The sequence below is a fragment of the Cetorhinus maximus genome, chromosome 24 (assembly GCF_964194155.1).
Source record: "Cetorhinus maximus chromosome 24, sCetMax3.hap1.1, whole genome shotgun sequence".
Lineage (NCBI taxonomy): Eukaryota > Metazoa > Chordata > Chondrichthyes > Lamniformes > Cetorhinidae > Cetorhinus > Cetorhinus maximus.
In genome coordinates this window covers 30,500,951-30,525,424 of record NC_135902.1, presented here as the reverse complement: position 1 = coordinate 30,525,424, position 24,474 = coordinate 30,500,951, and the positions used below count along the sequence as shown (strand labels likewise).

General features: G+C 39.9%; 1 protein-coding gene across 2 annotated transcripts in view; it reads right to left on the bottom strand.

Moving 5' to 3' along the window:
• The window catches only part of jmjd6 (jumonji domain containing 6, arginine demethylase and lysine hydroxylase), a 40,683-nt gene that overhangs the window by 14,940 nt on the left and 1,269 nt on the right, over positions 1–24,474 (bottom strand). The window contains exons 2-6 of one of the 2 annotated variants that reach the window (XM_078570940.1): positions 16,184–16,390; positions 13,987–14,375; positions 11,879–12,165; positions 5,711–5,846; positions 239–377 (exon numbers count right to left, since the gene is read on the bottom strand). In XM_078570940.1, the coding sequence (XP_078427066.1) occupies positions 239–377; positions 5,711–5,846; positions 11,879–12,165; positions 13,987–14,375; positions 16,184–16,291 (1,059 nt within the window). In that variant the 5' untranslated portion in view covers positions 16,292–16,390. The remainder of the gene's footprint in view (positions 1–238; positions 378–5,710; positions 5,847–11,878; positions 12,166–13,986; positions 14,376–16,183; positions 16,391–24,474) is intronic. The other variant, XM_078570939.1, reaches the window with a different exon arrangement.

Below are 24,474 nucleotides of genomic sequence, written 5' to 3'. Positions count from 1 at the left end.
GGATTGTACAATATAATGCACCTTTACATAACATTATAATTCTTCCAAGTTATCAAAACCAAATTTTCTTTATCTCCTAAGTTTTGCTTTTGGCTTTTCCATTTCCAAATTTATTCATGATTCAAAATAGATTTACAGTTTCTACAAATTCTTACAATTTTACTGATGGTACCATAAATGAAAATAAGCAGGAGACATTTAACCCAATTATTTGCAGGAAAGGAAAGTAAGTTCCCACCTCTGAATCAGAGTCTGAGGAACTAGAACTAGACGAACTGGAGGAATCACTTGAGCTGTCTGAGGCAATACCCGTGGACTCTTGCAGGTCAACCAAATCTGCTGCTACAGCAAGCTCTGGGCGTTCTTGCTTCAAAATCCTGCAAGAATACAAAAGCAGAAAATGTTTGGTTCTTCTCAGTGAAGCAAACTAGGCACAAAGGCCCAGAGTTTATAGTCAGTGGCAAAGGGACCATGTTGAAAACTGACAATAAGGACCTAGTGTCCATTTTGGAGTGAATTTCACCTTCCCCAGTGTTAATTTAATTCCGTTGCCAGCTACAGGGGATTTTTGGCATCCACCAGCAGTGATTTCATCAGACTAGCTAAACAGCCAATCACATTGAAGAATTTTAGCAGACTGCAAACCAGGAAGCGACAAATAGGTTTTATCATTTACTTCTAATAATTTTACAGAAAGCGAAATAAAGATTAGGCTTTACACATGGATTAAAAGATGAAATATCAAACTTAAAAAAAAACTTTTAAAGTTTATGGAATTTTTTGCATGGAATAAAGAAATTAGAGGTTTCACAAATATAAAACTAGTTCTTCAAGGCCAGAGAACCTGTTCAGCAGTAAATATGGACTTCATATGCCACTAGAAACCCAGTTACACATCATTTAACAAGGCATAACTTGAGTACTGCTGAAAAAAAAAGCTTTCTGTCTCGCACTTGTGTACAATTCTGGGCACCGTATTATAGGAAGGATGTGAACACATTGGAGAGAGTGCAGAAGAAGTTTACAAGAATGGTCCCAGGAATGAGCAACTTCAACTACGAGGATAGATTGAAGAAGTTGGGACTGTTTTCCTTGGAGAGGAGAAAGCTGACAGGAGACCTGATAGAAGTTTTCAAAATCATGAGGGGTGCTGGACAGAGTAGATAGGGAGAAGCTGTTCTCACTCGTAAAAGGATCAAGAATGAGAGGGCGCAGATTTAAAGTGATTTGCAAAAGGGGCAAACGTGATGCGAGAAAAAGCTTTTTCACACAAGTGCTTCGGGTCTGGAATGCCTCGAAATGTGGTGGAGGCAGGTTCAATCGAGGCATTCAAGAGGGCATTAGATGATTATTTGAATAGAAACAAGGAGCAGTACGGGGAAAAGGCAGGGCAATGGCACTAGGGCATAATGCTCATTTTGAGAGCCGATGGAGACACGATGGGCCAAATGGCCTCCTTCTGTGCCGTTAAGATTCTGTTATCAGGACAATTTGAAAGAATGCCAAATGTAAAGGGAACAACAATTTATACAGCATGAGAAGAGAGTGCTGATTGGTTGGCAAGTGGACTTTGGTGGGGCGTTGCCACGGAGAATGTACCGGTTGATGGTGACTATCAGTTAACTGTCAAGCATTGTTTGAAATTTAAACCAGGCAGCTTGACTCTGATTGGTCAAGGCATTGCCTTGAGGAATGAACCAGCACTTAAATTGGCTGTGAGCATAATTCTTAGCATACTGAGGATTATTTAGCAACTGTCATGCAATTGCAGACATTGTCCAATTGAGGAATCACATCTAATGTTAGACACTGTGTTTTCAATGTTTTGCAAGCACGGGCTGGTTAGGTACCGCTGATAACCAAATTAAGATTGTTAGTTGGGTTCATAGTGTGATTTATTTGCGTGTGCTGGAGCTACATATATTGATACACAGGGCCCTTTTCTTTGCAGACAAAAAGAACATGTACACACATTGCGCCTGTTTCAGCTAAACAAAATAAGTGACACCTGGTTCATTCCTCAGGACAATGCCTTAACCAGAGTCAAGCTGCTTCGTTTAAATTTCAAATAATGCTTGGTAAACTGTTAGTCACCATCAACCAGTGCATTCTCCAAGGCAACATCTCTACCAATCAGAGTCTCTTCTCAGGCAGTATAAAATATTGTTCCCTTTGCATTTAATATTCTTGAGAATTGTCCTGGTGAGTGCAAGACAAAAAGCTTTGACAATAAATGTCTCTTTTTTCAGCAATACTCAAGTTCTGTACTATCAAATGACTATTTGTAAAGACATAACTTCTTGAACGGTTTTCTTTTACAGTGAGGCTATTAGCATACCAAGTATCAATCAGATTAGAAATTTCTAATTGATTTCCATCTTTGAGGGTTTCCAACAGCGCAACCTCTAGAGGAGTAGAGAATCACTGACAGCAACTTCTAGATTTCCATGTTTAATTGTACGCTTGAATGCCAGAAGTTGCTATCAGTTTCAAACAGTAATGATAACAAACCCTGACAGTTTCACTGCATTTTAACTGGAAAATCTGGGCTGACATAATATTTGTACTTAAATAATCTATAACTTTAAAGCTGCACATACTGTATTTCACAGCTGAAACTAGTGTTATCACAATGTACTTATTTATGTTTAGTTTCATTTAAAGCCATTAAATCCCATATAAACTAAAGATTTCATTTTGATGTGAATCCATTCTATACCCCAGTTCAAACAAAAGAACTCATGTATATGATGCAATAGGTTAAGGTATTCAACATTACCCTTACTCAAAGAATCTGAGAACAGGGATTGACTTCTCTACATCTACATCTGATACCATCCACAGCATACTTAATCCACATGGCACCCTTTTCCAGGGATCAATGAAGAAATGCTAAGTGATTAAAAGCCAAAAACACCTTGGGCACAAACTCTATGATAAGTATTTACGAGGGGTGGTATTTTTCCATTTAATTACATTTCTTCTTAAAGCTTAGTCTTTAGGGTTCATTGAAATGGTACTCTCAATATCCAAAATGCTCAGCTCTTGATGTCAGCTGCACTATCAAAGGAAAAAAAGTACCAAGCAAAGGGACAAAAATTTGGAGGTTTAAGGCTCTCTAGAACTGTTTTTGTATTTTAAAGCAGGTTCAACAAAGGCACTAGTAGAGATCTTTAAGTGGAACAACATGCAAGTTATTAGTTTAAATGTAGCTGATTGAGAAGAATATTTATCAATTTCTAGATTATCTGAACCAGACAAAGATCTCTGTGTGTACGGGAAACTTCATAAAGCAAAGTACCAAAGGGTATTCAAGTATCTTTCAATTTTCATATCATTACTCATTAGAAGTTAATATGAAAACTTTCTATTTAAAAACATATTCTTTGCTCTGTAAACAGATTATTCAGATGTTGAATGTAGAAATTATTCCATTTACAAGAATACAATGTGTATAAGCTGATGAAATATTAGAAAATTAGTTTTCATCTGGCATACTATGAAAAAGCCACAATACATACTTTGACTTAGCCACTGATTTTTAGTTCTCTTCAATATGGAGGGTCTGACCACAAAATACAGCAAAAGAATTACACAACTTTCAAGAGCCAAGTCACGTATACAACTCATGCAAAGGGTAACAATAGAATGAGCTATGTGTTTTCCAACTGAGATGACAGGTGAACAGCTTGACCCCAAACCTCTTCCAGTACTGCTATATAATTATCTTATTTCCGTTTCTTGATCCAAGAGGGAAAAAATAATCTATTCCTTGTTCTAAAAGTGTTTTGAAAGTAGGCAACAGAGGATAGCCATAAATAGGAACTTTTCAAGCCAAAAAAAGATCTGTATAGGGTTTTACTTTTATGATTTAATTACGGTTGGAGATGAGACGAAAAAGGAAGCAGCACAAATAATGAGGAAAAATTTAGCCAGATTCAGAAAGATCTAAATCTTTTGGATAACAAGGCCAAAGAGTGGCAGATTTATATCAATGTGGGCAAATAAAATAATTAGTGTGAGAACAAAGAACTAAAATCGGGTGTGTGCACTAAGTGGTACAGTGATTTGAATGTGATAATGGAGAGATATCCAAGACTTAGCAGCAATTAAAAAGGTGATTAAGGTACTTGGTTACATTATCTGAGGTGCAGAGTACAATTCACAAGGTTTCGTAATTTTGTAACAAGTTTGCTACACCCATCTGGTGTACTGTCACCCAATTGTAGGAAGGACAATGTTGCACCTGAGAAGGTGGGGAGGAGCAAAAATTACTAATTCTATATATTTGGAACTGAATTTAAGAGGATAGGTTAACGAAGTTGGGGGTATTTTCTTTTTGAAAGAACTTCAAGATATTTAGTTACAAAATTTCCAGTTTATTAGAAGAGTTGACAGATTTAATTTTTGCAACTTGTTCACCATGCTGAAGGGGTGCAAATATCAGGAAACACATTAACAATTAGGTTCTCCCAGTGGCTTAGCTGATTGAAGCAGTGAGTAACTGAGCCATACAGAACAGAAAAATTGCAAGCTAAATCCCAGTCTTTACTCAGTTAGGCAATCTCAGCTCTGCAACAGTTAAAGCACTAATCAATCTTGGTATCCCAAGGTTAGGAAGAGAAAAATTGCTGAGGACTCTGCAAGAACTGCATGTGTGTAAGTCACGCGAGAATATGGTTCTCCTTCTCCCTGTATACTGGAGCAGCACTGCTGACAATCACTGTCTACATTCACACGTGGCGGATGGTCATTTCAGCAAATTATAGTGGAGCACAAGGTACCTGTGAAACCATATCCAATTAGGAAAGGTGGAACTCGGCAGGGATATTAATCCTGTAAATTTCCCGTAAACTGAAAAATCATGTTTTCACTCTGTATTCAGTGCCAGTATCAAAGGCAATTCGATGAGGTTTGACACGTCAACAAGAACTGCAAAGCTTCCATAAATTAAAACATGCCTCAAAGGTGCACAATTAGTGTAGCATTTCAGAAGGGAGAGAAAGTTAAGGGTAAGAAGGGAAGTGTGGCAAAATTTGTCACCTAAAGGGTAAAAGAACTGTGGAATAATTTACCATGAAAGGCCATGGAAGTTGACGGAATAAATGGTAGATGAGGCACTTGGATGAATTTTTGAAGAGAATAGACATAATATGAAAGTGGGTAGGTGCTAATGGTCTGAACAAGGAATTAGTTTTTTGGTAAAATGATTTCCTGTCCCAAAAAATTCTCATTCTCCTGTTTTTTAATTCTCTCTGCTCCCTCTCTCCTCTGTTTCTTTCGCAGGAAATAAGGCGCTTTGTCCAAGTGGCTATTCATTATACATGAGCACTGACAAAAGACTATCAGCAATGGGGGATCAGAACCAAACCTAATCTTGTCCTTACCCAATGTCCACACACGTGCTTCCTGCAAAGGGCAATCCCTGATTCATAGTTACCAAGACCAACCACAGCTCCCTGGTTGAAATCAAGTAACTCAGCATAAAATCAAGACTGGAATTTGTCTGGTCTGTATGATTCAACTACTTACTGCCTTCAAGCAACATGCATCACATCGAAGCTGAAATATAAACAAAGGAAAGGCTATTTCCCCATCAATACTATGTCTTAGCTCATATAAATGCACCATTACTGACCTGCTGTAAACTATATCTCAATACCAATAGCCTGCTGCTCCCCAGAAAATAATTATCTCATGTTGAGATTACCTGTACCACTTTCTGGATAGTTTAGGACGTCCCCTAACCGTTTTATGCCATACAACAGGAAAGTTGGTTGCACTGGCAAAGTTCTGAGTAACAGCAATAGTGTGATCCATATTGAGTACTACATGCCACCATCCACCTGAAAGACAAGAAGAATTCTATGTAAGGAATCCATTTCTAAATCTCAATCAATTTAACATACATTTAAACAAGTTTAATTATTGACTGACAGAGAACTGGATTGGAGAAAGCCGGAACTCAATTCTGACCCATGCTCCTAAGTGCAAGCATAACTAGGCGAAAATAGTCCCATCTTTTCTGATTCACAGATCATTCAGCCCATCAAAGCTGTTAAATGTTTTTCTCCACTAAAACCATCTAGCCTAATTTCACTATCCTTCTTGCTCTGCAAGGCTTTGCAAAGTATAAAAATATAATAGATTTCAAGTGTCAGCACAATTCCCTAGCAGCAACATTATCCATCCTAATTTACACAGAGAAAGCTGGCCAATCATTTCACCATGGAATTTATTGACTTGCTATTGGACAGCACTTAGAGTCATGAATAATTACTGTTGTACTATTTCAAAGCATTCACTAGCTTTCCAATGTTTTATATGTGATATTTTATAATAATGTTCTCATTGATATACAGGACATTACCACTAATAAAGTGGTTAATCATCACTTAAAGGGCCATCACCTTTCCTTGTGGGACTTTTCCTTTGTCAGGTGTGAAATCCACATGTTAAATCCCTACTTGTAAAACATGCACATAATCAAATCATGGTGTTGCTAAAGCTTGTTGAAAAATGTTAGCTTTCTCAACACAATTTAGCTTCAAATGAAGAATCCAAATCTTCTAACCTCAAGAGCCTATAACATCTAAAACTCAAAGCAAGCCAATATCCTGAAGGCTATTAAGTCCTTGGTATGAAAATTCACATATCACAGCCATGTGCAACTTGTTCACATCAATAGTGAAAGCCCAAACCTAAAGATGAGGATTAAGAAGCATCCAGGTTGTGCATTCAATGCAGTGGAGAGCACAAAGATCAATTTTAAATTCTTCTTCAAATATACTGCAGAACTATTTCACCTTCCCAGAAGAACATACAAACATACGAAATAGGAGCAGGAGTAGGCCATTCGGCCCATCAAGCCTGCTCTGCTATTCAATAAGATCATGGCTGATCTGTTTGTGTTTCGAATTCCACATTCCCATCTACCCCCAATAACCTTTGATTCCCTTGCCTAACAAGAATCTATCAACATCTGCCTTAAAAATATTCAGTGACCCTGTTTCCACTGTCTTCTAAGGCAGGGAGTTCCAAAGTCACACAACCCTCTGAGAGAAAAAAATTTCTCCTCATCTCTGTCCGACAAGGGCAACCCCTAAATTTAAAAGTGACCCCTAGTTCCTGACTCACCCACAAGAGGAAACATCCTTCCCACGTACAGCTTGTCAAGATTATTCCATCCTTCCCACGTACACCTTGTTAAGATCATTTACAATCTTATATACCTCAATCAAGTCACTCCTCACTCTTCTAAGCTCCAGTGGAAACAAGCCCAGCCTGTTCAACCTGTCCTCACAAGACAACCCACTCATTCCAGGTAGCAGTCTAGTAAACCTCCTGGGAACCGCCTCCAACACATTTACATCCTTCCTTAAATAAGGAGACGAAAACTGCACACAGTATTCGAGATGCGGTCTCACCAATGCCCCGTATAACTGAAGTATAACATCCTTACTTTTATGTTCAATTTCTCTTGTAATAAAGGATAGTATTCCATAGTCTTCTTGATTACATGCTGTACCTGAAAACTAACTTTTTGTGACTCATGCACAAGAACACCTAGATCCCTCTGCACCTCTGAATTCTGCAGTCGTGCTCCATTTAAGTAATACTCTGCTTTTTTATTCTTCCTACCAATGTGAACATCATCACATTTTCCCATTTTATATTCCATCTGCCAGATTTTTGCCTGCTCACTCATCTATATCAAACTCCTTGTCTTCTTCACAACATACTTTCCTACCGATCTTTGTGTCGTCTGCAAATTTAGCTACCATGCCTTCGCTCCCCTCATCTAAGTCATTGAGGCAAATTGTAAAAAGTTGAGGCCCTAGCACAGACCCCTGTGGGACTCCACTCGTCACATCCTGCCAATCAGACAAAGACCCATTAATGCACACACTGTTTTCTGCCAGCCAGTTAATCCTCTATCCTATTATGTTACCCCTTACACCACGAGCGTTTATCTTCCGCAATGACGTGATGTGGCACCTTATCAAATGCCTTCTGGAAAACTAAGTACAGTACGTCAACAGGTTCCCCTTTATCCACAGCACATGTTACTGCTTCAAAGAACTCTAATTAATTGGTTAACCATTTCACAAAAACATGCTGACTCTTCCCGATTACCTTATGTTTCTCTAACAGCCCAGCTATAAGCTCTTTAATATCGACTCCAACACCTTCTGCATGACAGATGTCATGCTAACTGGCCTAGAGTTTCCTGCCTCTCCCCCTTCTTGAATAGAGGGGTTATATTTGTTACTTTCTAGTCTGAAGCAGCCTTTCCTGAATCTAGGGAGCTTTGGAAGATTAACACCAACGCATCTACTACCTCATTAGCCACCTCTTTTAAGATCCGAGGGTAAAGCCCATCTGGCCCCGGAGACTTGTCAGCCGGCAGCTCATCAGTTTGCTCAGTACTGCTTCCCTAGTGATTGTAATTTCACCAAATTCCTCTCTCCCCTCCACCTCCTGATTTATAGGTATTACTGGAATGTTTTTTAAATCCTCTGTCGTGAAGACAGCGGCAAAATATTTGTTAATTTCATCCACCATTTCCTTATTATCTACTATTAACTCCCCATTCTCACTCTCTAAAGGACCGACACTCACTTTACCTACTCTTTTTGTTTAAATACCTGTAGAAACTCTTGCTATCCATTTTTACATTTCTAGTTAGCTCCTTTTCATACTCTAATTTCTTTATCCTGATTAACTTTTTAGACATTCTCTGCCATTCTTTATATTCTGACCAATCATCTAACCTGCCACTCGCCTTTGCGCAGTTATATGCTTTTTCCTTAAGTTTGATGCTTTCCCTAACTTCTTCAGTTAACGACGGATGGCAGGTCCTCCCTTTAGGATTTTTCTTTATGGTAGGAATATACTTATTCTAAGTATCCTGAAAGATCCTCTTAAATGTCTGCCACTGTTTCTCTATTGATCTATCCCCTAGGCTAGTATCCCAGTTAAAATCAGCTAGCTCAGCTTTCATGCCCACATAGTTGCCTTTAAGTTTAAAATACTAGTCTTAGACCCAATCTTCTCCCTTTCATACTGGATGTAAAATTCAATCGTATTGTAGTCACTGCTACCTAGGAGTGCCTTTAATTAATCTTGTCACATTGCACAATCCCAAGTCTAATATAACTAGCTCTCAGAAGCTATCTTGAAATGATTCTATGAACTGTAGATTGATTCCAGAGATGGGGGGGCTTGTCTTATGAGGAGAGATTGAGCAGTTTAGGCCTATACTCGCTAGAGTTTAGAAGGATGAGAGGAGATCTAATTGAAGTATAGAAGATGCTAAAGGGGATAGACAAAGTAGACATGGAGCGGATATTTCCCTTTGTGGGGCATTCTAGAACAAGCGGCCATAGTTTTAGGCTAAGGTGGGTAGATTTAAATCAGAGATGAGGAGGAATTACTTTTCTCAAAGGGTCGTGAATCTGTGGAATTCACTACCTCAGAACGCAGTGGATGCCAGGACACTGAGTAAATTTAAGGAGGCGATAGGCAGATTTTTAATTAGTAACGGGCTGAAAGGCTATGGGGAGAGGGCGGGAAATTGGAGTTGAGGACGAAATGAGATCAGCCAGGATCGTATTGAATGGCGGGGCAGGCTCGAGGGGCTGAATTGCCTACTCCTGCTCCTAGTTCTTATGTTAACTCCTCATCCAGGCTGCGACTGCCAATCTGATTTTCCCAGTTTATATGTAGATTAAAGTCACCAATGATTATTGCCAACCCTTTATCACAAGCACCAAATATTTCTTCTTGTATACTTTGTCCTACATTGTGGTTACTGTTAGGGGGCCTATAGACCACTCCCATCAGTGACTTCTTTCCCCTACTACATCTCATCTCCAGTCAAACTGATTCTACATCCTGATGTCCTGAATCAGGGTAATCTCTAACTATTGCACAAATGCCATCCTTGATTAACAATGCTACCCCTCCACCTTTACCTAGCTTCCTACCCTTCTTGAAGGTCATATACTCTTCATAATTCAGGACCCAATCCTTGTCATCCTGCAGCCACGTCTCAGTAATGGCTATCAGATCATGTTTATTTACTTCAATGTGCGCTATCAATTCATTTACTTTGTTATGAATGCTATGTACATTCAGATACAGAGCCTTTAGTTTTGTCTTTTTGTTATCTTTGTGACATCTAGTCTTGATTCTTGGTGCATTGTTAGGTTTCTTTCTCTCCATCCTTTCCCACCATTCTCCAGCCCTCATTTCCCATATTACTATTTTCCTCTCTTACCTTGTCTCGACTCTGTGATATACTACATCTTTCCACATTTGATCCGTTGCCCACACTATTTAGTTTAAAACCCTTTCAACTTCCCTAGTTGTGGTTCGCAAGAACACTGGTCCTAGCACAGTTCAGGTGTAGACTGTCCCAATGGTACAGCCCCCACTTTCCCCAGTATTGGTGCCAATGCCCCACAAACCGGAACCCACGTCTCCCACACTAGTATTTGCACCATGTGTTCCCCTGTGGCCAGAATAGTACACTTTTATGCACATTCTGACGATTCCCCCACTTTCAACCATATGAGACCCATGAATAATCTCAGTTGCAACAACACATCCAGCGTCCATCAGTTCTGCCCACAGCAGAGTCTCAATGGCAGGCTGCCCGACAGGAAGCGCTATGCGTTTCCTGTGCAGGAGGGGGGAGGGATTCCCCAACTGTCAAAGTGCGCTCTTTTGCACCAAAGAGCACACATCTCCCTGCGACTAAGTGCTGTCTCAGGGAGATCAGCGAAAACTTTATAAACATCAAAAATAGAAAAATTAAAAAATTATTAACATGTCCCCCTCATGTGACAATGTCACACGAGATGGGACATGTTAATAAATATGACTAAAACTTTATTAAACTTTTTAAAAACAGACATGAAACCTCATCCCGCCAGTGGATGAGGTTTCATGTTTTTTCAGAAGCCCACTGGGGCTCCTGGCCTGCCCGCCAACCTTAAGGTTGGACGGGCAGGGCCTTTAATTGGGTGAACTACTCTGTCAATGGCTTCAATTGACCATTGACAGGTTGGTAGGCAGACAGCTGATTTTGCTGTCCGCTCGCCTTCCTGAATATTTAAATGGGGCGGGATGACGTCAGGGGGAACCCCCGACGTCATCCCGTGTCGGCGAGTGGGCCCCGCCCCCAACTCACCGACGGGAAAATTTCTGGCCTATAGCTCTAGATTGCTTAGAGAAAAACTGGCTGTATTTGGGTATCAGGCAAAAATTGGATGAGACTTGTCTGTTCTCGCACAAAGATCACATTTAACAATAAGCATTTGAGTCAGATACCAGAAGGCAACTGGCTCCAATGGAGTAGAAGGAATATTTGCAAGGCAAAAAACTGTGTAATGAATGAGTGTTGAGACCCATTTTTTGAAATATAAGGGTTCCTCTGACCCCTATTAAAAGACAGATGACTGCTGACAACCCATCAAAGAACAATATTAGAGGCTTCTAACTGTAAACAAATTGGCCTAAATCCTTCAATAGGAAGCATGATCAAAATATGTAGAGCCTTGCAGATTTTGGGTGACAGTATATACAGCGAGAAGCCGACCACCAGAATGATTTAATAAATGTAAGGTAATTTTTTACCTCTGAGGTAATTTTTAAAAATGAGAAAATTGTCACCTTTGTTTGGATTAGAGAAGTGCAGAGGTTTGTCATTTTGTGTCACCTATAAGTAACGATATCAGTTTTCAAACAGAAATTATACCTTCGTGTCAAATGTTGAGCAATACTAGAGTATTGTCAATGACTTTCCAACAACAATGATCCCCTTTAACAAAGCCCTGTGTAAGTAAACTTTTTCTATTTTTAAAAAAATCACCTGGCACAAAGACAGTCTCTCCTGGCTTCTGAAGGATTTCTAAGGGTTTAAACTCCTGAGGCCAGGTCGGATGTTGTGTGCGAGGGTAGACAATGACAAACCATGTGATGGCCTCATCTTGTTGATTTCCACCTTCTTCCCTGGTAATCTTGATAAGTTCACGAGGTGTATTTGTAGGAAACAAACACCAACGCTTGTGACCTTGAACTAGAGCATTCCACGCACTTGTTCCTAAAGGATCAATATGGACTCCAGTCCCAGATCTTGGTGGGCCCATGACAAACCATCTAAAAAAATAAAACATTGTAGAAGAATAAACGTGAAAATAATTCCCAATTAAATACTAAACTTTCGTCAGTGCTGATCTGCTATATACAACACACTTGTTAGTAATATTCTTCCTATTCAGGCACAATGCCCTTGTTTTCCTCTTCAAATAAAAACCTAAGCAGTGATTCAGAAAGTAATTTCAATCCCTTTACTCTCTGCACCCAATCAAACATATGCATCTGCACTGTGAAAAATGCTGAAAATTTAAAAATCCTATAAGAATGTGGAGGGAAAATTAACTCATCTTAACCAGGATATCTTAAGTATTTGAACCTTTACTGTTCACATCCCATCCTGCACTAAATCCCACTTGCTCATCAACCCTGTCAACATCCACTTGCTCCTTGTCCCAATACATGAAGCTCAAATTGCTTGTCCTGTTCATAAATCCTAGAATGGCCTTGTACCTCTACCTCACCACTCTGTGTCCTACAGTTTTTTAACTCATTCCTTCTACATTTGCCTGTCATTCTTCTTTCAGTATCAAAGCCTTCAAATTTCACTACCTTTCTCTCTGGAGCTCACTCTTTAAATCCATTTGCTCCTACTTTTCTCTCTTTTCAAAAAGATAAGTTTTGAGGAGGCTTTCAAACAATTGATTCATTCAGATCTCTCTAAACTCACGTTTTCTCTTATGTGAAATGCTCTGGGATTCTTTCCTAAAGATTCTATGTAAATCCAAGTTGTTTCCTGTTCTTATGAAAATAATTCTGAACAATTCCATAAAGTACTTAGAGTTCAATCACGTACACTTATAATGAGTTATCCAGGACTGGGTGGCAGTGCGTTAGATTCTGTTGCAACCTCGGTTCAGAAAAAGACTTAACTACTATAAGGATCCTTTGTGAAATGGGTTAGGCTACTCTTGATCAAATTTCAAAACAAGGGCCAACAAACAACAGAATAGCTGGTGAGGGAAATGAAATTGTCACAAAGGTGCAGAAAAACATGATCTTCTTAGGTTGAGGTTTTAGGCATATTTTTGGGACAGAGTAGAGGAAAGTTTCTCTGCATTTAACCACATGATAACCTAGCCTTGAAACTCTTGATACTGGCATGGCATGCTTGAAATTGAAGAATTCCTTTCTCTAGCATCTCTCAGCTTGCTGAACACAAAATTTACAAAAAAACAACCCCAGCAAGAAAACATTTCTTAAGACAAACCTGTTTATATGATCACAATGAATGATCCAATATGTTTTATACTGTTGTATCAGGGCAGCTAAGCTGATTCAAATGGGATCAACAGAAATATAATGGGACCCTTGAAAAAAGAGATTTGGAAGATGATCTACAAATTCTTGACCCCTTTACTAAAATCAGCTTGATTCTTTGTACGTTTTCTAAATGTGTCAATTTTATTGATTACTTTGATCAAGGTACTAGAATGGCATTCTTTTGAATAGTTCCATCATTGTGACTGTTTTTTTAAACATTTCTGGCACAATCCAGCGCATGTTGCATAACTTGCTAAGGATAGGGCTAAAAAGAGACAGTTTTCTGATTTGTCTGATAAAAGAGAAGATTTATTAACTACTCAGCTGGGTGGATGATGTGCTACACAAGCATCTACTGTCCTACATTTAACACAGCTCATTATTTTACTTTTGGTTGAATGCAATGTCGATCTCCAGGGCTCCAAAGGAACTCTCCAACTAAGGCTTGCTCTGTCATACTAGAAATTCACCATGAAAGCTGTGGGGTACAACAGAAGACACTCTGTACACACTGATCTACATTACAGCTTTCCAACAATTAATCATTTTAAGTGCTGTTACCTGTATGGAGGTCTCCGCTTTTCCCCTGCAAACTGGAATAAATCATCCTTAAAATATTTTGGCACTTCATAATCCTCTAACAGTTTCTTCCTTTTAGGGTGTTCCCCGTAGCTGCTATCAAAAATGTAAAGAGGGCTATCATCTTTCGTCGTTTCCATGTAGTCAGCATAATACTTCATTTTCATTTTAACAGAGTAGCCATCATTGTCTTCCCCACATTTAAATTTCTGATTTCTATACTTGCGCTTTAATCGCTCCAGCGTCCACTTTTCATGTGCTGCCCACCCATGTTCAGCATTTAACACCACCACTGGCTTATATGGTTTTTCATATTTCTCAATGAATTCTTCAACCGATGTATGGAGGGCATCTATCCTTTCTACATTGTCCTGCAACAAAAGGAAATATATATTCAACATAAATCAGGTTGACTTTGGCAACTTGGAAATCCAGATTGAGCCATTGCAGTGAGGTAGCTCAGGCAACATAAAAATATCTCCGACTTGTTTAAAAGTACAATACTGATTTCTAGTTAGAAATTATGGATTTCTTACTTTTGATAGATATCTCTCAATGAAAACAACAGGGACCTTGAAGTTATCATTTATCCTCCAAGCATTTAAAAAAACATTTTTGTTATATTGTTTCTTGCAATTTCCGTGCAATTTTTATATGCATATTTTAACGCATATATTTTCCTCCCATCTCCTGCAATTCATTACTGCACCAAGCTAATAATATTGGATTGCAGTGCTTGTGATCAATTTATTACCGCTCATAGGTTAATATACAATTTGGCTATTGTTCATAAATTATCTTGCATCTGAGCTTAATTTTTTAAGATACATAATTTTTCCACTTGATATCTCCTAAGACCGGGAACCACGGACTCCTGATTGAATTGCCAAAGCCTCTTCCAATCTTGTTCTGCATGGAAAGTGGGTGTAATTACACCAAAACACCCAACTGCAGTATCCTCTTTCGAACCAACTGTTTTGTTGATTTTAAATTTGTACAAAAACCCTTTTAGCTGGCCTTTAATGACATTACAAACCACCAGCTTGTTAATTCAGTTTTCAAATCATGCAAAAACTAGAGCATCTAATTAAAAGTATAGAGACACTGCGACATTGGTTTCAATAATCACCAGTATAGATTGTTACCAATTTATTAAAACTACTCACTAGAATTTATTAATGTGCAAATCTGTATTAAAATAGATCACTAGATTAAAGAATCTTTTTCAACTACAGATAATCATAGAACCTAAGTTAAATGTTTTTGTTTGTACTAACTGCTCTAATATTTTGTGACACTGTGCACAATTGGTAATGTAAAATTAAGATTGAAATTCATATCTCCTTTAATGGCATGGCAGGTAAGTACACTACCAGATATGGTGAGTCATATAGATAAGGAAGATCCCAGGTTCGTTAGCTAGTCTACTGGGTTACTACCAAATGAAAGCAGCGAATAAAAATTATTATATTTTGAGTTTACCGCATTTGTTTTTGCACATTATAACAGGCGAGCTTTTAAAAAGCTTCCAGTTAATTTATGGAAAATGCTTAATCAATTGGATAAAGTAGTGAAGTGGTTATGCTACTAAGCTAGTAAACCAGAGGCCTAGACAAATAATTCCGAGAATGAAAGTTCAAATCACATTATAGAAGTTTGAGAATTTAAATTCAGATTACAAAAATTTGGAAATATATACTGTCCAATATCCCCTCTAATTTTCCTTTGCTGTGCGTAGCCAGTTTGTTGCACTGCACAGTCGCTTTAAGACTGCCATGTGGCCACACATCATAAAGGGACCATGGCATGGCCATGCAGCTTAGAGGAAACAATGGTTCTGTCCCACTGGCAGGACAGACCCATAGAAATGGTGGCAGTGATATGCAGTCAGGGGAGTGTCCGTGAGAGTCCTCAACATTTTAGATCAAATGGGGGAAGGAAACCTCCTGCAAATTACCAGCTACCACCCTCTTTCACTTGATGAATCGCTACTCCTCCCTATTAAAAAAAAGTTGGCAAGAGCACATCACATACTCTGGGTGATGAAATTGAATGTCCATCAAGAAGAGTGGCTCCATAGTATCAACACTGACTGGATCTTGAAGTACGTAGCTGCCAGATTAGGATTGCAAAAAGTGGTTAGAGAACCTACATATGGGAATAACCTACATGGCCTCACCTTTACCAGTCTATCTGTTGCAGATTTGTCCATGTCAGCTTTGGAGGAGAGACCACTGCACAATTCCTTTGGAAGGCCAGCTATCTTTACACTGAGAACACCCTCCATTGTGTCATGGACCACAATAACTATAATCGCACACACCACAATCTGTAATCTCAAGGCTCAGCATATCCTTCACATCTCCATCAAGCCTGGTGACCAACCCTGGTTCAATGAGGAGTGTAGAAGTTCATGCCAGGACTAAGCCCCAGTCAGTGCCGGATTAGCCATTTTTTGCTGGGGCAGGGGCTGGTTCATGATAATAAGCTTTACCTGGGAGGTTGGTATCCAGCATCAACACTGGCATTAAGCTGTTTGGCTGAATGGCCAATTGCTGTGCTGTAAAATTCTTGAGGACAACTAATGCTTATCAAGGTGTACTCCAGTAAGCAGTGAAACCCCTCAAACAGAAAATAATGGAATGAAACATTGGTGAGGAAAAAGATACAGAAATTTAACTATTATAATTTTCTAATGCAAGTGATCTCTAAGGATGATAGCTAAAGAATGGTGATAGAGTTGCTATAGACTAAGAAAATACAAATTTTGAAATCGACAGCAGTTGGACACACCCAGCTGGGCCCTATCATGGGGATCACTGCAACAGAGGAAACTAAAGTTGTATCACCCCACCCAAATACAAACATACCAGATTCCCAAAGGAATTCATTGTTCCGAGAAGGCTTATCAACTTGTGTCACTGAACCAAGGAAAGAGGGAGTGAGGGCACAGATGGGGCAAGATGTAAAATGTTAGTTGTCCAAATGAGGCTGCCACATTTAGAACCCATTTCTATCCATCATCCAACTTCACAACAATTTGCATTTATATAGCAACTTTAATGTACGGAAACCACCTCAAGGTGTTTCAACTGAGTCAAAATTTGCAGAGTCATAGAAGAAGATATTAGGAACGGTGACTAAAACCTTGGACCAAGAGACAGGGTTTAAGGTGGGTCTTAAATGATGACAGCGATGGGTACGGAGGGGAAATTCAGAGATTAGGGCCGAGGCAGGGGAGTGCACAGTTGTGAATGATGTTACAAAAGTAGTAGGGATGAATAACGGACCAGAGTTGGAGGAACATGCAGTTCTGATGGTTGGAGATCAGAGATAGGGAGGCCATGGAAGGATATGAACAAAATAATGAGAACTTTAAATTGGTGGTGTTGCTGGACAGAGAACCATGCAGGTCAGCAAATGTGATGGGTGAATGGGATTTGATGTCGCTTGAGGTACTGGCAGCAGAATTTTTGATGAACTCAAGTTTATGAAGGGTGGAGGATGCGAATAATCAAGTCAGGATGAAGTATTAAGCAGCTGACAGGCTACGGCAGGGCGGAAACAGGCAACGGAATGAGTATGTAACTAGCTAGTCTTTATGAAGAATATATGGGTTTAGAGCTCAGGTTAGGGTTAAAATAGACATTGAGGTGACAAACAGTCTGGTTCAACACAAAACAATGGCCTGGGAAGGCACTGGAATCAATGGAAAAGAAATGGAGTTTGTGGTTTGAAATTGCGGCTCATTTAGGACTGGATGTCAAACAAGAAGACTGGCAACAGAGGCAGTGGCAGGGTCGAGAGAAGTGGTGGTGAGATAGAGCTGGGTGTCATCAGCATATTAGTGGAACTGGACATCAAGTCTTTGAATGTTGTTCCCAAGCAGAAGGATGTAGATGATGGATAAAAATAGGCCAAAGATAGATCCCTGTGGGGCTCCAGAGCTAACGGTGCATAAGCAGGAAGAGGAGACATTGCAGAAGATTCCCTGGCGACAGCTGGATAGGAAAGAGTAGAACCATACAAGGGACACCCCACTTAGCTGGAAGAGAGGTATTGTAGCTTGGGGGCTAGGAAAGGAAATTAGTGGAAATAGGGTCCTGAGCACAAAAGAGTCCATTGACAATTAGAGTTCACACAGCATTTGAAGGGCAATGGAAGAGAAACTACAAAGAGATATTGATTCAGGCATAATTACCGCCTCCTGGTAGTAGTGGTGCTATAGCACTTCCAATCAGATCATACGAACATACGAATTAGGAGCAAGAGTAGGCCACTCGGCCCCATAAGCCCACTCCGCCATTCAATAAGATCATGGCTGATCTGCTTGTAACCACAACTCCACATTCCTACCTGCTCCCGATAACCTTTCAGCCCCTTGCTTATCAAGAATCTATCTACCTCTGCCTTAATAATATTCAAAAATCCTGCTTCCATTGTCTTTCAAGGAAAAGAGCTCCAAAGACTCATGACCCTCTGAGAGAAACATTTTCTTATCTGTCTTAAATGGGCAACCATTTATTTTTAAACAGTGATCCCTAGTTTGGGATTTCCCCATAAGAGGAAACATCCTTTCCACATCTACTCTGTGAAGGTCATAATATGATTGAATTTTACAGTCATTTTGAGGGAAAAACGAGTGCATCCAAGACTGGTATTTTAAACTTAAATAAGGGCAATTATGAGGGCATGAAAGTAGAGCTAGCTAACATGAACTGGCAGATGAGATTGAGGGATATGTCAAGGGATATGTTCAGTGGCAGACATTTAAAGAGATATTTCAGAATACGCAGTATACATTCCAATGAGGAAGAGAAATTCCAGGGGGAGGGCCCACCATCCTTGGTTAACTAAAAAAGTTAAAGACGGTATCAAACTTAAAGAAAAAACATATAATTACACAAAGATGGGTGGCATGTCAGAAGATTGTAAAGAATATAAAGGACAGCAAAGAATGACAAAAAGATTAATAAGGAGAGAAAAATTAGAGTATGAGAGAAAGCTAACTAGTAACATAAAGGCGGATAGTAGGAGTTTCTATAGATATTTAAATAAGAAAAGAGTTAGCAAAGTGAGCATTGGTCCCACAGAGTGCATCTGGGGAACTGATAATGGAAAGCAGGGAGACAGCGGACGAATTAAACAGATATTTTGCTTCGGTCTTCACTATAGAGGACACAAGTAACATCCCGAAAATAGCCGTAAATCAGGAAACAGAAGGGAGGAAGGAACTCAGGAAAATTACAATCACAAGGGATGGGGTATTGAGCAAATTGTTGGGGCTGCGGGTTGACAAATACCCAGGTCTGGATGGATTTCACCCTAAGGTCTTGAAATAAGTGGCGAGTGAGATAGTTGATGCACTGGTTTTAATTTTCCACAATTTCCTAGATTCAGGGAAGGTTCCATTAGATTGTCATAGGGAAGAATGTTAGAAGCTTTTGTTAAAGATGTTATAGCAGGGCACCTAGAAAAATTCAAGGCAATCAGGCAGAGTCAACATGGTTTTGTAAAAGGGAAATCATGTTTAAGCAATTTATTGGAGTTCTTTGAAGGAATCACATCTGCTGTGGATAAAAGGGGAACCAGTGGATGTACTGTACTTAGATTTCCAGAAGGCATTTGATAAAGTGCCACATCAAAGGTTATCGCAGAAAATAAAAGCTCATCATGGTGTAGGGGTAACATATTGGCATGGCTAAAAGATTGGCTAGATCACAGGAAGCAAAGAGTTGGCATAAATGGATCTTTTTCTGGTTGGCAGGATGTGACGAGTGGTGTGCCACAGGGATCAGTGCTGAGGCCTCAACTTTTTACAATTTATATAAATGACTTGGCTGAAGGGACAGAAGGAATGGTTGCTAAACTTGCTGATGACACAAAGATAGGTAGGAAAGTAAACTGAGAAGAAAACATATGGAGGCTACAAAGTGTCATCAATAGGTTAAGTAAATTGCCAAGATCTGGCAAATGGAGTATAAGGTGGGCAAATGTGAAATTGTTCGTTTTGGCAAGAAGAATAAAAAGGAAGCTTATTATCTAAATGGTGAGAGATTGCAGTGCTCTGTGGGTCTGGGTGCCCCGGTACATGAATCACAAAAGGTTAGTATGTAGTTACAGCAGGTAATTAGGAAAGCTAACAGAATGTTATCATTTATTGACAGGGGAATTGATTACAAACGTAGGGAGGTTATGCTTCAGTTGTACAGGGCATTGGTGAGACCACATTTGGAGTATTGTGTACAGTCTCCTTATTAAAGAAAAAATGTAAATGCATTAGAGGCACTTCAGAGAGGGTTTACTAGTCTAATACCAGGAATGGGCACTTTGTCTTATGAGGAAAGGCTGGACAGGTTAGGCTTGTATCCACTGGAATTTAGAAGATTAAGAGGTGACTTAATTGAAACCTTAGAATATAAGAACAGAAGAAATAGGAGGAGTAGACCATTCGGCCCCTCAAGCCTGCCCCACCATTCAATAAGATCGTGGCTGATCTACCCCAGGCCTCAACTCCTCTTTCGTGTCAGCTCCTCATAGCCCTCAACTCCCCAATATTTCAAAGATCTATCTACCTCCTCTTTAAATACTTTCAGTGATCTAACCTCCACAACTCTCTGGGGTAGAGAATTCCAGACATTCACTACCTTCAGAGAGGAAATTCCTTCGCATCTCAGTTTTAAATGAGTGTCGCCTTATTCTGTAACTATGTCCCCTAGTTCAAAATTTCCCTCCTAGTGGAGGGAACCTTGTTAAGCCTCCTCAGAGCCTTATACGTTTCAATAAGATCACCCCTCATTCTTCTAAACTCTAATGAATAAAGACCTAACCTGTTCAGCTGCTCTTGATAAGTCAATCCCTTCATCCCAGGAATCAGCCTAGTGAATCTCTTTTGAACTGCCTCCAATGCCAGCATGTCCTTTATTAAATAAGGGGACCAAAACTGTTAACAGTACTCCAGGTGTGGCCTCACCAACACAGTTGTAACAAGACTTCCCTATTTTTAAACTCCAACCTCCTAGCAATACAGGCCAAAATTCCATTTGCCTTCTTAATTACTTGCTGCACCTGCATACTAACTTTTTGTGTTTCATGCACAAGAACACTCAGATCCCTCTGTGCTGCACTTTTTTGGAGTCTCTCTCCATTTAAATAATAGTCTGCCTTTTGATACTTCCTACCAAAGTGCATGACCTCACATTAAACTGCATCTGCCAAGTTTTTGCCCACTCACTCAACCTATCTATATCCCCTTGCAGATTCCTTATGTCCTCATCATAACATGCCCACCCACCCATTTTTATATCGTCAGCAAATTTGGATACATTACACTCTGCCCCCTCATCCAAGTCATTAATATAGATAGTAAATAATTGAGGCCCTAGGACTGATCCTTGTGGCATTTCATTAGTTACGTTTTTCCAACCTGAAAAAGACCCATTAATCTCGACACTCTGTCTTCTGTGTTAACCAATCCTCAATCCATGCTGATACATTACCCCCATACCGTGAGCTCCTATTTTGTGCAATAACCTTTTATGTGGCACCTTATTGAATCCCTTCTAGAAATCCAAATACACTACATCTACCAGTTCCCCTTTATCAACTCTGCTTGTTATATCCTCAAAGAACTCTTGCAAATTTGTCAAACATGATTTCCCTTTCACAAAACCATGCTGACTCTGTTTGATTGCGTCAAGCTTTTCTAAATGTCCTATTTCTTCCTTAATAATGGACTCTAGCATTTTCCCAATGACAGATGTTAGGCTGACTGGCCTATAGTTTCCTGCTTTTTGTCTCCCTCCCTTCTTGAACAGGGGCATCACATTAGCGTTTTTCCAATCCGCCTGGACTCTCCCAGAATCCAATGAGTTCTGAAATATTTCGACCATGGCCTCTACTATCTCTGCAGCCACTTCCTTTAAAACCCTTGGATGCAGGCCATCAGGTCCTGGCGACTTGTTTGCCTTTAGTCTCATTAGTTTGTCAATTACTTTGTCCCTCGTGATACAGACTGTTACAAGATCTTTCCTCCCATTAGCTCCTTGCTTATCTGATATCTTTGGGATGTTTATAGTGTCCTCCACCATGAAGACCGATGCAAAATATTGGTTTAAATTATCTGCCATCCTGAGGGGTCTTGACAGAGTGGATGTGGAGAGGATGTTTTCTCCTGTGGGAGAATCTAGAACTAGGGGCCACTGTTTAAAAATAAGGGGTCGCTCATTTAAGACAGAGATGAGGAGAAATCTTTTCTCTCAGAGGGCTGAGAGTCTTTGGAACACTCTCCATCAAAAGGCGGTGGAAGCAGAGTCTTTGAATAGTTTTGAGGCAGAGCTAGATAGATTCTTGATTAACAAGGGGGTGAAAGGTTATTGGGGTAGGCAGGAATGTGGGGTTGAGGTTACATTCGGATCAGCCATGATCTTATTGAATGGCGGAGCAGGCTCCAGGGGGCTACTCCTGCTCCTAATTCGTATGACCCCTCAGGATCTTGTATGTTTCAATCAAGTTGCCTCTTACTCTTCTGAACTCCAGTGGATTTGAGCCTAGACTGTCCAACCTTTCCTCATAAGACAACCTGCCCATTCCTGGTATTAGTCTAGCAAACCTTCTCTAAACTACTTCTGACTCATTTACATCCTTCCTTAAATAAGAGACCAATACTATACACAGTACTCCAGATGTGGTCTCACCCATGCCTTGTACAACTGAAGCATAACCTCCCTCCTTTTGTATTCAACCCTCTCACAATAAATGACAACATTCTATCAGCTTTCCTAATTTCTTGATGTACCTGCATACTAAGTTTTTGCAATTCATGAACTAGGACACCCAGATTCCTCTGAATCTTAGAGCTCTATAGCCTCTGTAGAATTATTTGAAAGTTCTGTAAAAAGTGAGTTGGGGGGAGATTTTTCCAGGGATGCATGCAGAAGAAAGTGGGACTGGAAGGGGGACATGAGTGGTGCAGGACACAAGGAAGAGTTCAAAGATGACCCTACTTGTGATCAAGCCAATGGGAAAAGTAGACATGTGAAATGGCAAGTCTGAGGGGGGCCACGGGTAGGACGGTGAGATCCGCTACGTTCTGAACAATTCTGACGTCAATCTCGGAGAATCTGATGAATCCCCCCAACAAAAGATTCAAATTTGAGTTGAGATATTTAAGGAGTGCAGGATGGCACTGAGGTCAAAGAGAGGGCAAGATGAGTTAAGGTGGATGTTCAAATCACAAAGACTGAGAAGTTGTTCAATGCAAGGATCAAGGAAGAGGGACTGTGAGTGTGAAACTCACAAGGAGGCTTTGGTGGGCAGCAGCTAATGAGGATTTAAAAACACCGGCAAGAAAGACAGAATAAAGTAAAGTGCTCAAAAGGAAGAGAAGGCGCCAAGGGAATAATTGGACAGAGCAAAGAGGAATTTGATCAGAATGATGACAACGGTTTCAGCAGGGGTGGTGGTGGAAGGCATAGCGACCTGGGAAGGCTTCAGTAAGGGACAAGGCATTGACACCAAGTTCCTTTCAAGGCCATTATTCACAGTATGGTCACAGCTGGCAAGGGCCTTGTTTGCAAGTGAACAGAGGTGTGGAGAGTGGTTATAATCGGCAAAGCTGAAGCAATCAGCATTGGGAAGCACGAACAGGGCAAGAAGGGGGCTGTAATAGCAGAAGGCAGAAGTAACAGTCTCGAGTCTTAAGAATGGAATTTGAACTGAACAGACTGTTGAGCTTTATTTTAATACTTATTGCCAAATTAGTTCTCCAGTTTAAAGATTTTGTGTACATTTGGACAAACTGACGGTTGAGAAAGCATGATTCTGTGATACTGAATTAATTCCATCCATTCCAAGGATCTTCTGAGTCATGACTATTTTTAAGTATGGCTGAAAAGTCACATGGTGTAAAACGACACTAGCCAATAAGTCAGCTCTTTTATTGGATAGATTAAAATAAGCATCAAAATAGACACTGAATAAGTAGGTTATTACCGCTGCCACACTATACACAAGGCAGTTCAGTGTGTTGACTTTTGACTTGCAGTAACACAAACAAACAATGCTCCCTTTACAGCAAATATCTACATCTATGTAGCAAATTATAAGGTAGTATCAGACTCAGTGCGACAAGAGAAATCACTGATTTTGAAAAGGGAGGGTTAACCCACGTAGTCAGCAGCCATTAATGTGAAAATCATAAACTCACTCACAAAAGTAATCATGTTGTAATTGAACACTGAAGTTTGTCACTAGGGATTGGATGCTACTGTATCCCTGGTGAGGCCACAACCCTGATTCCTTTGCTTCCCTACTGAAACTGCCTTCCATTTAAGGTTATTTTTCCAGACTCATTTTCTCCACAAGACCTGGGCCCAACCAACTCCAGTTTTTCCTTTGTTTCCCCAGAAAGAACCCAAACTTTATTTCTTCCCTAAGAACAACAGAAAGTGCTGGAAATACTCAGCAGGT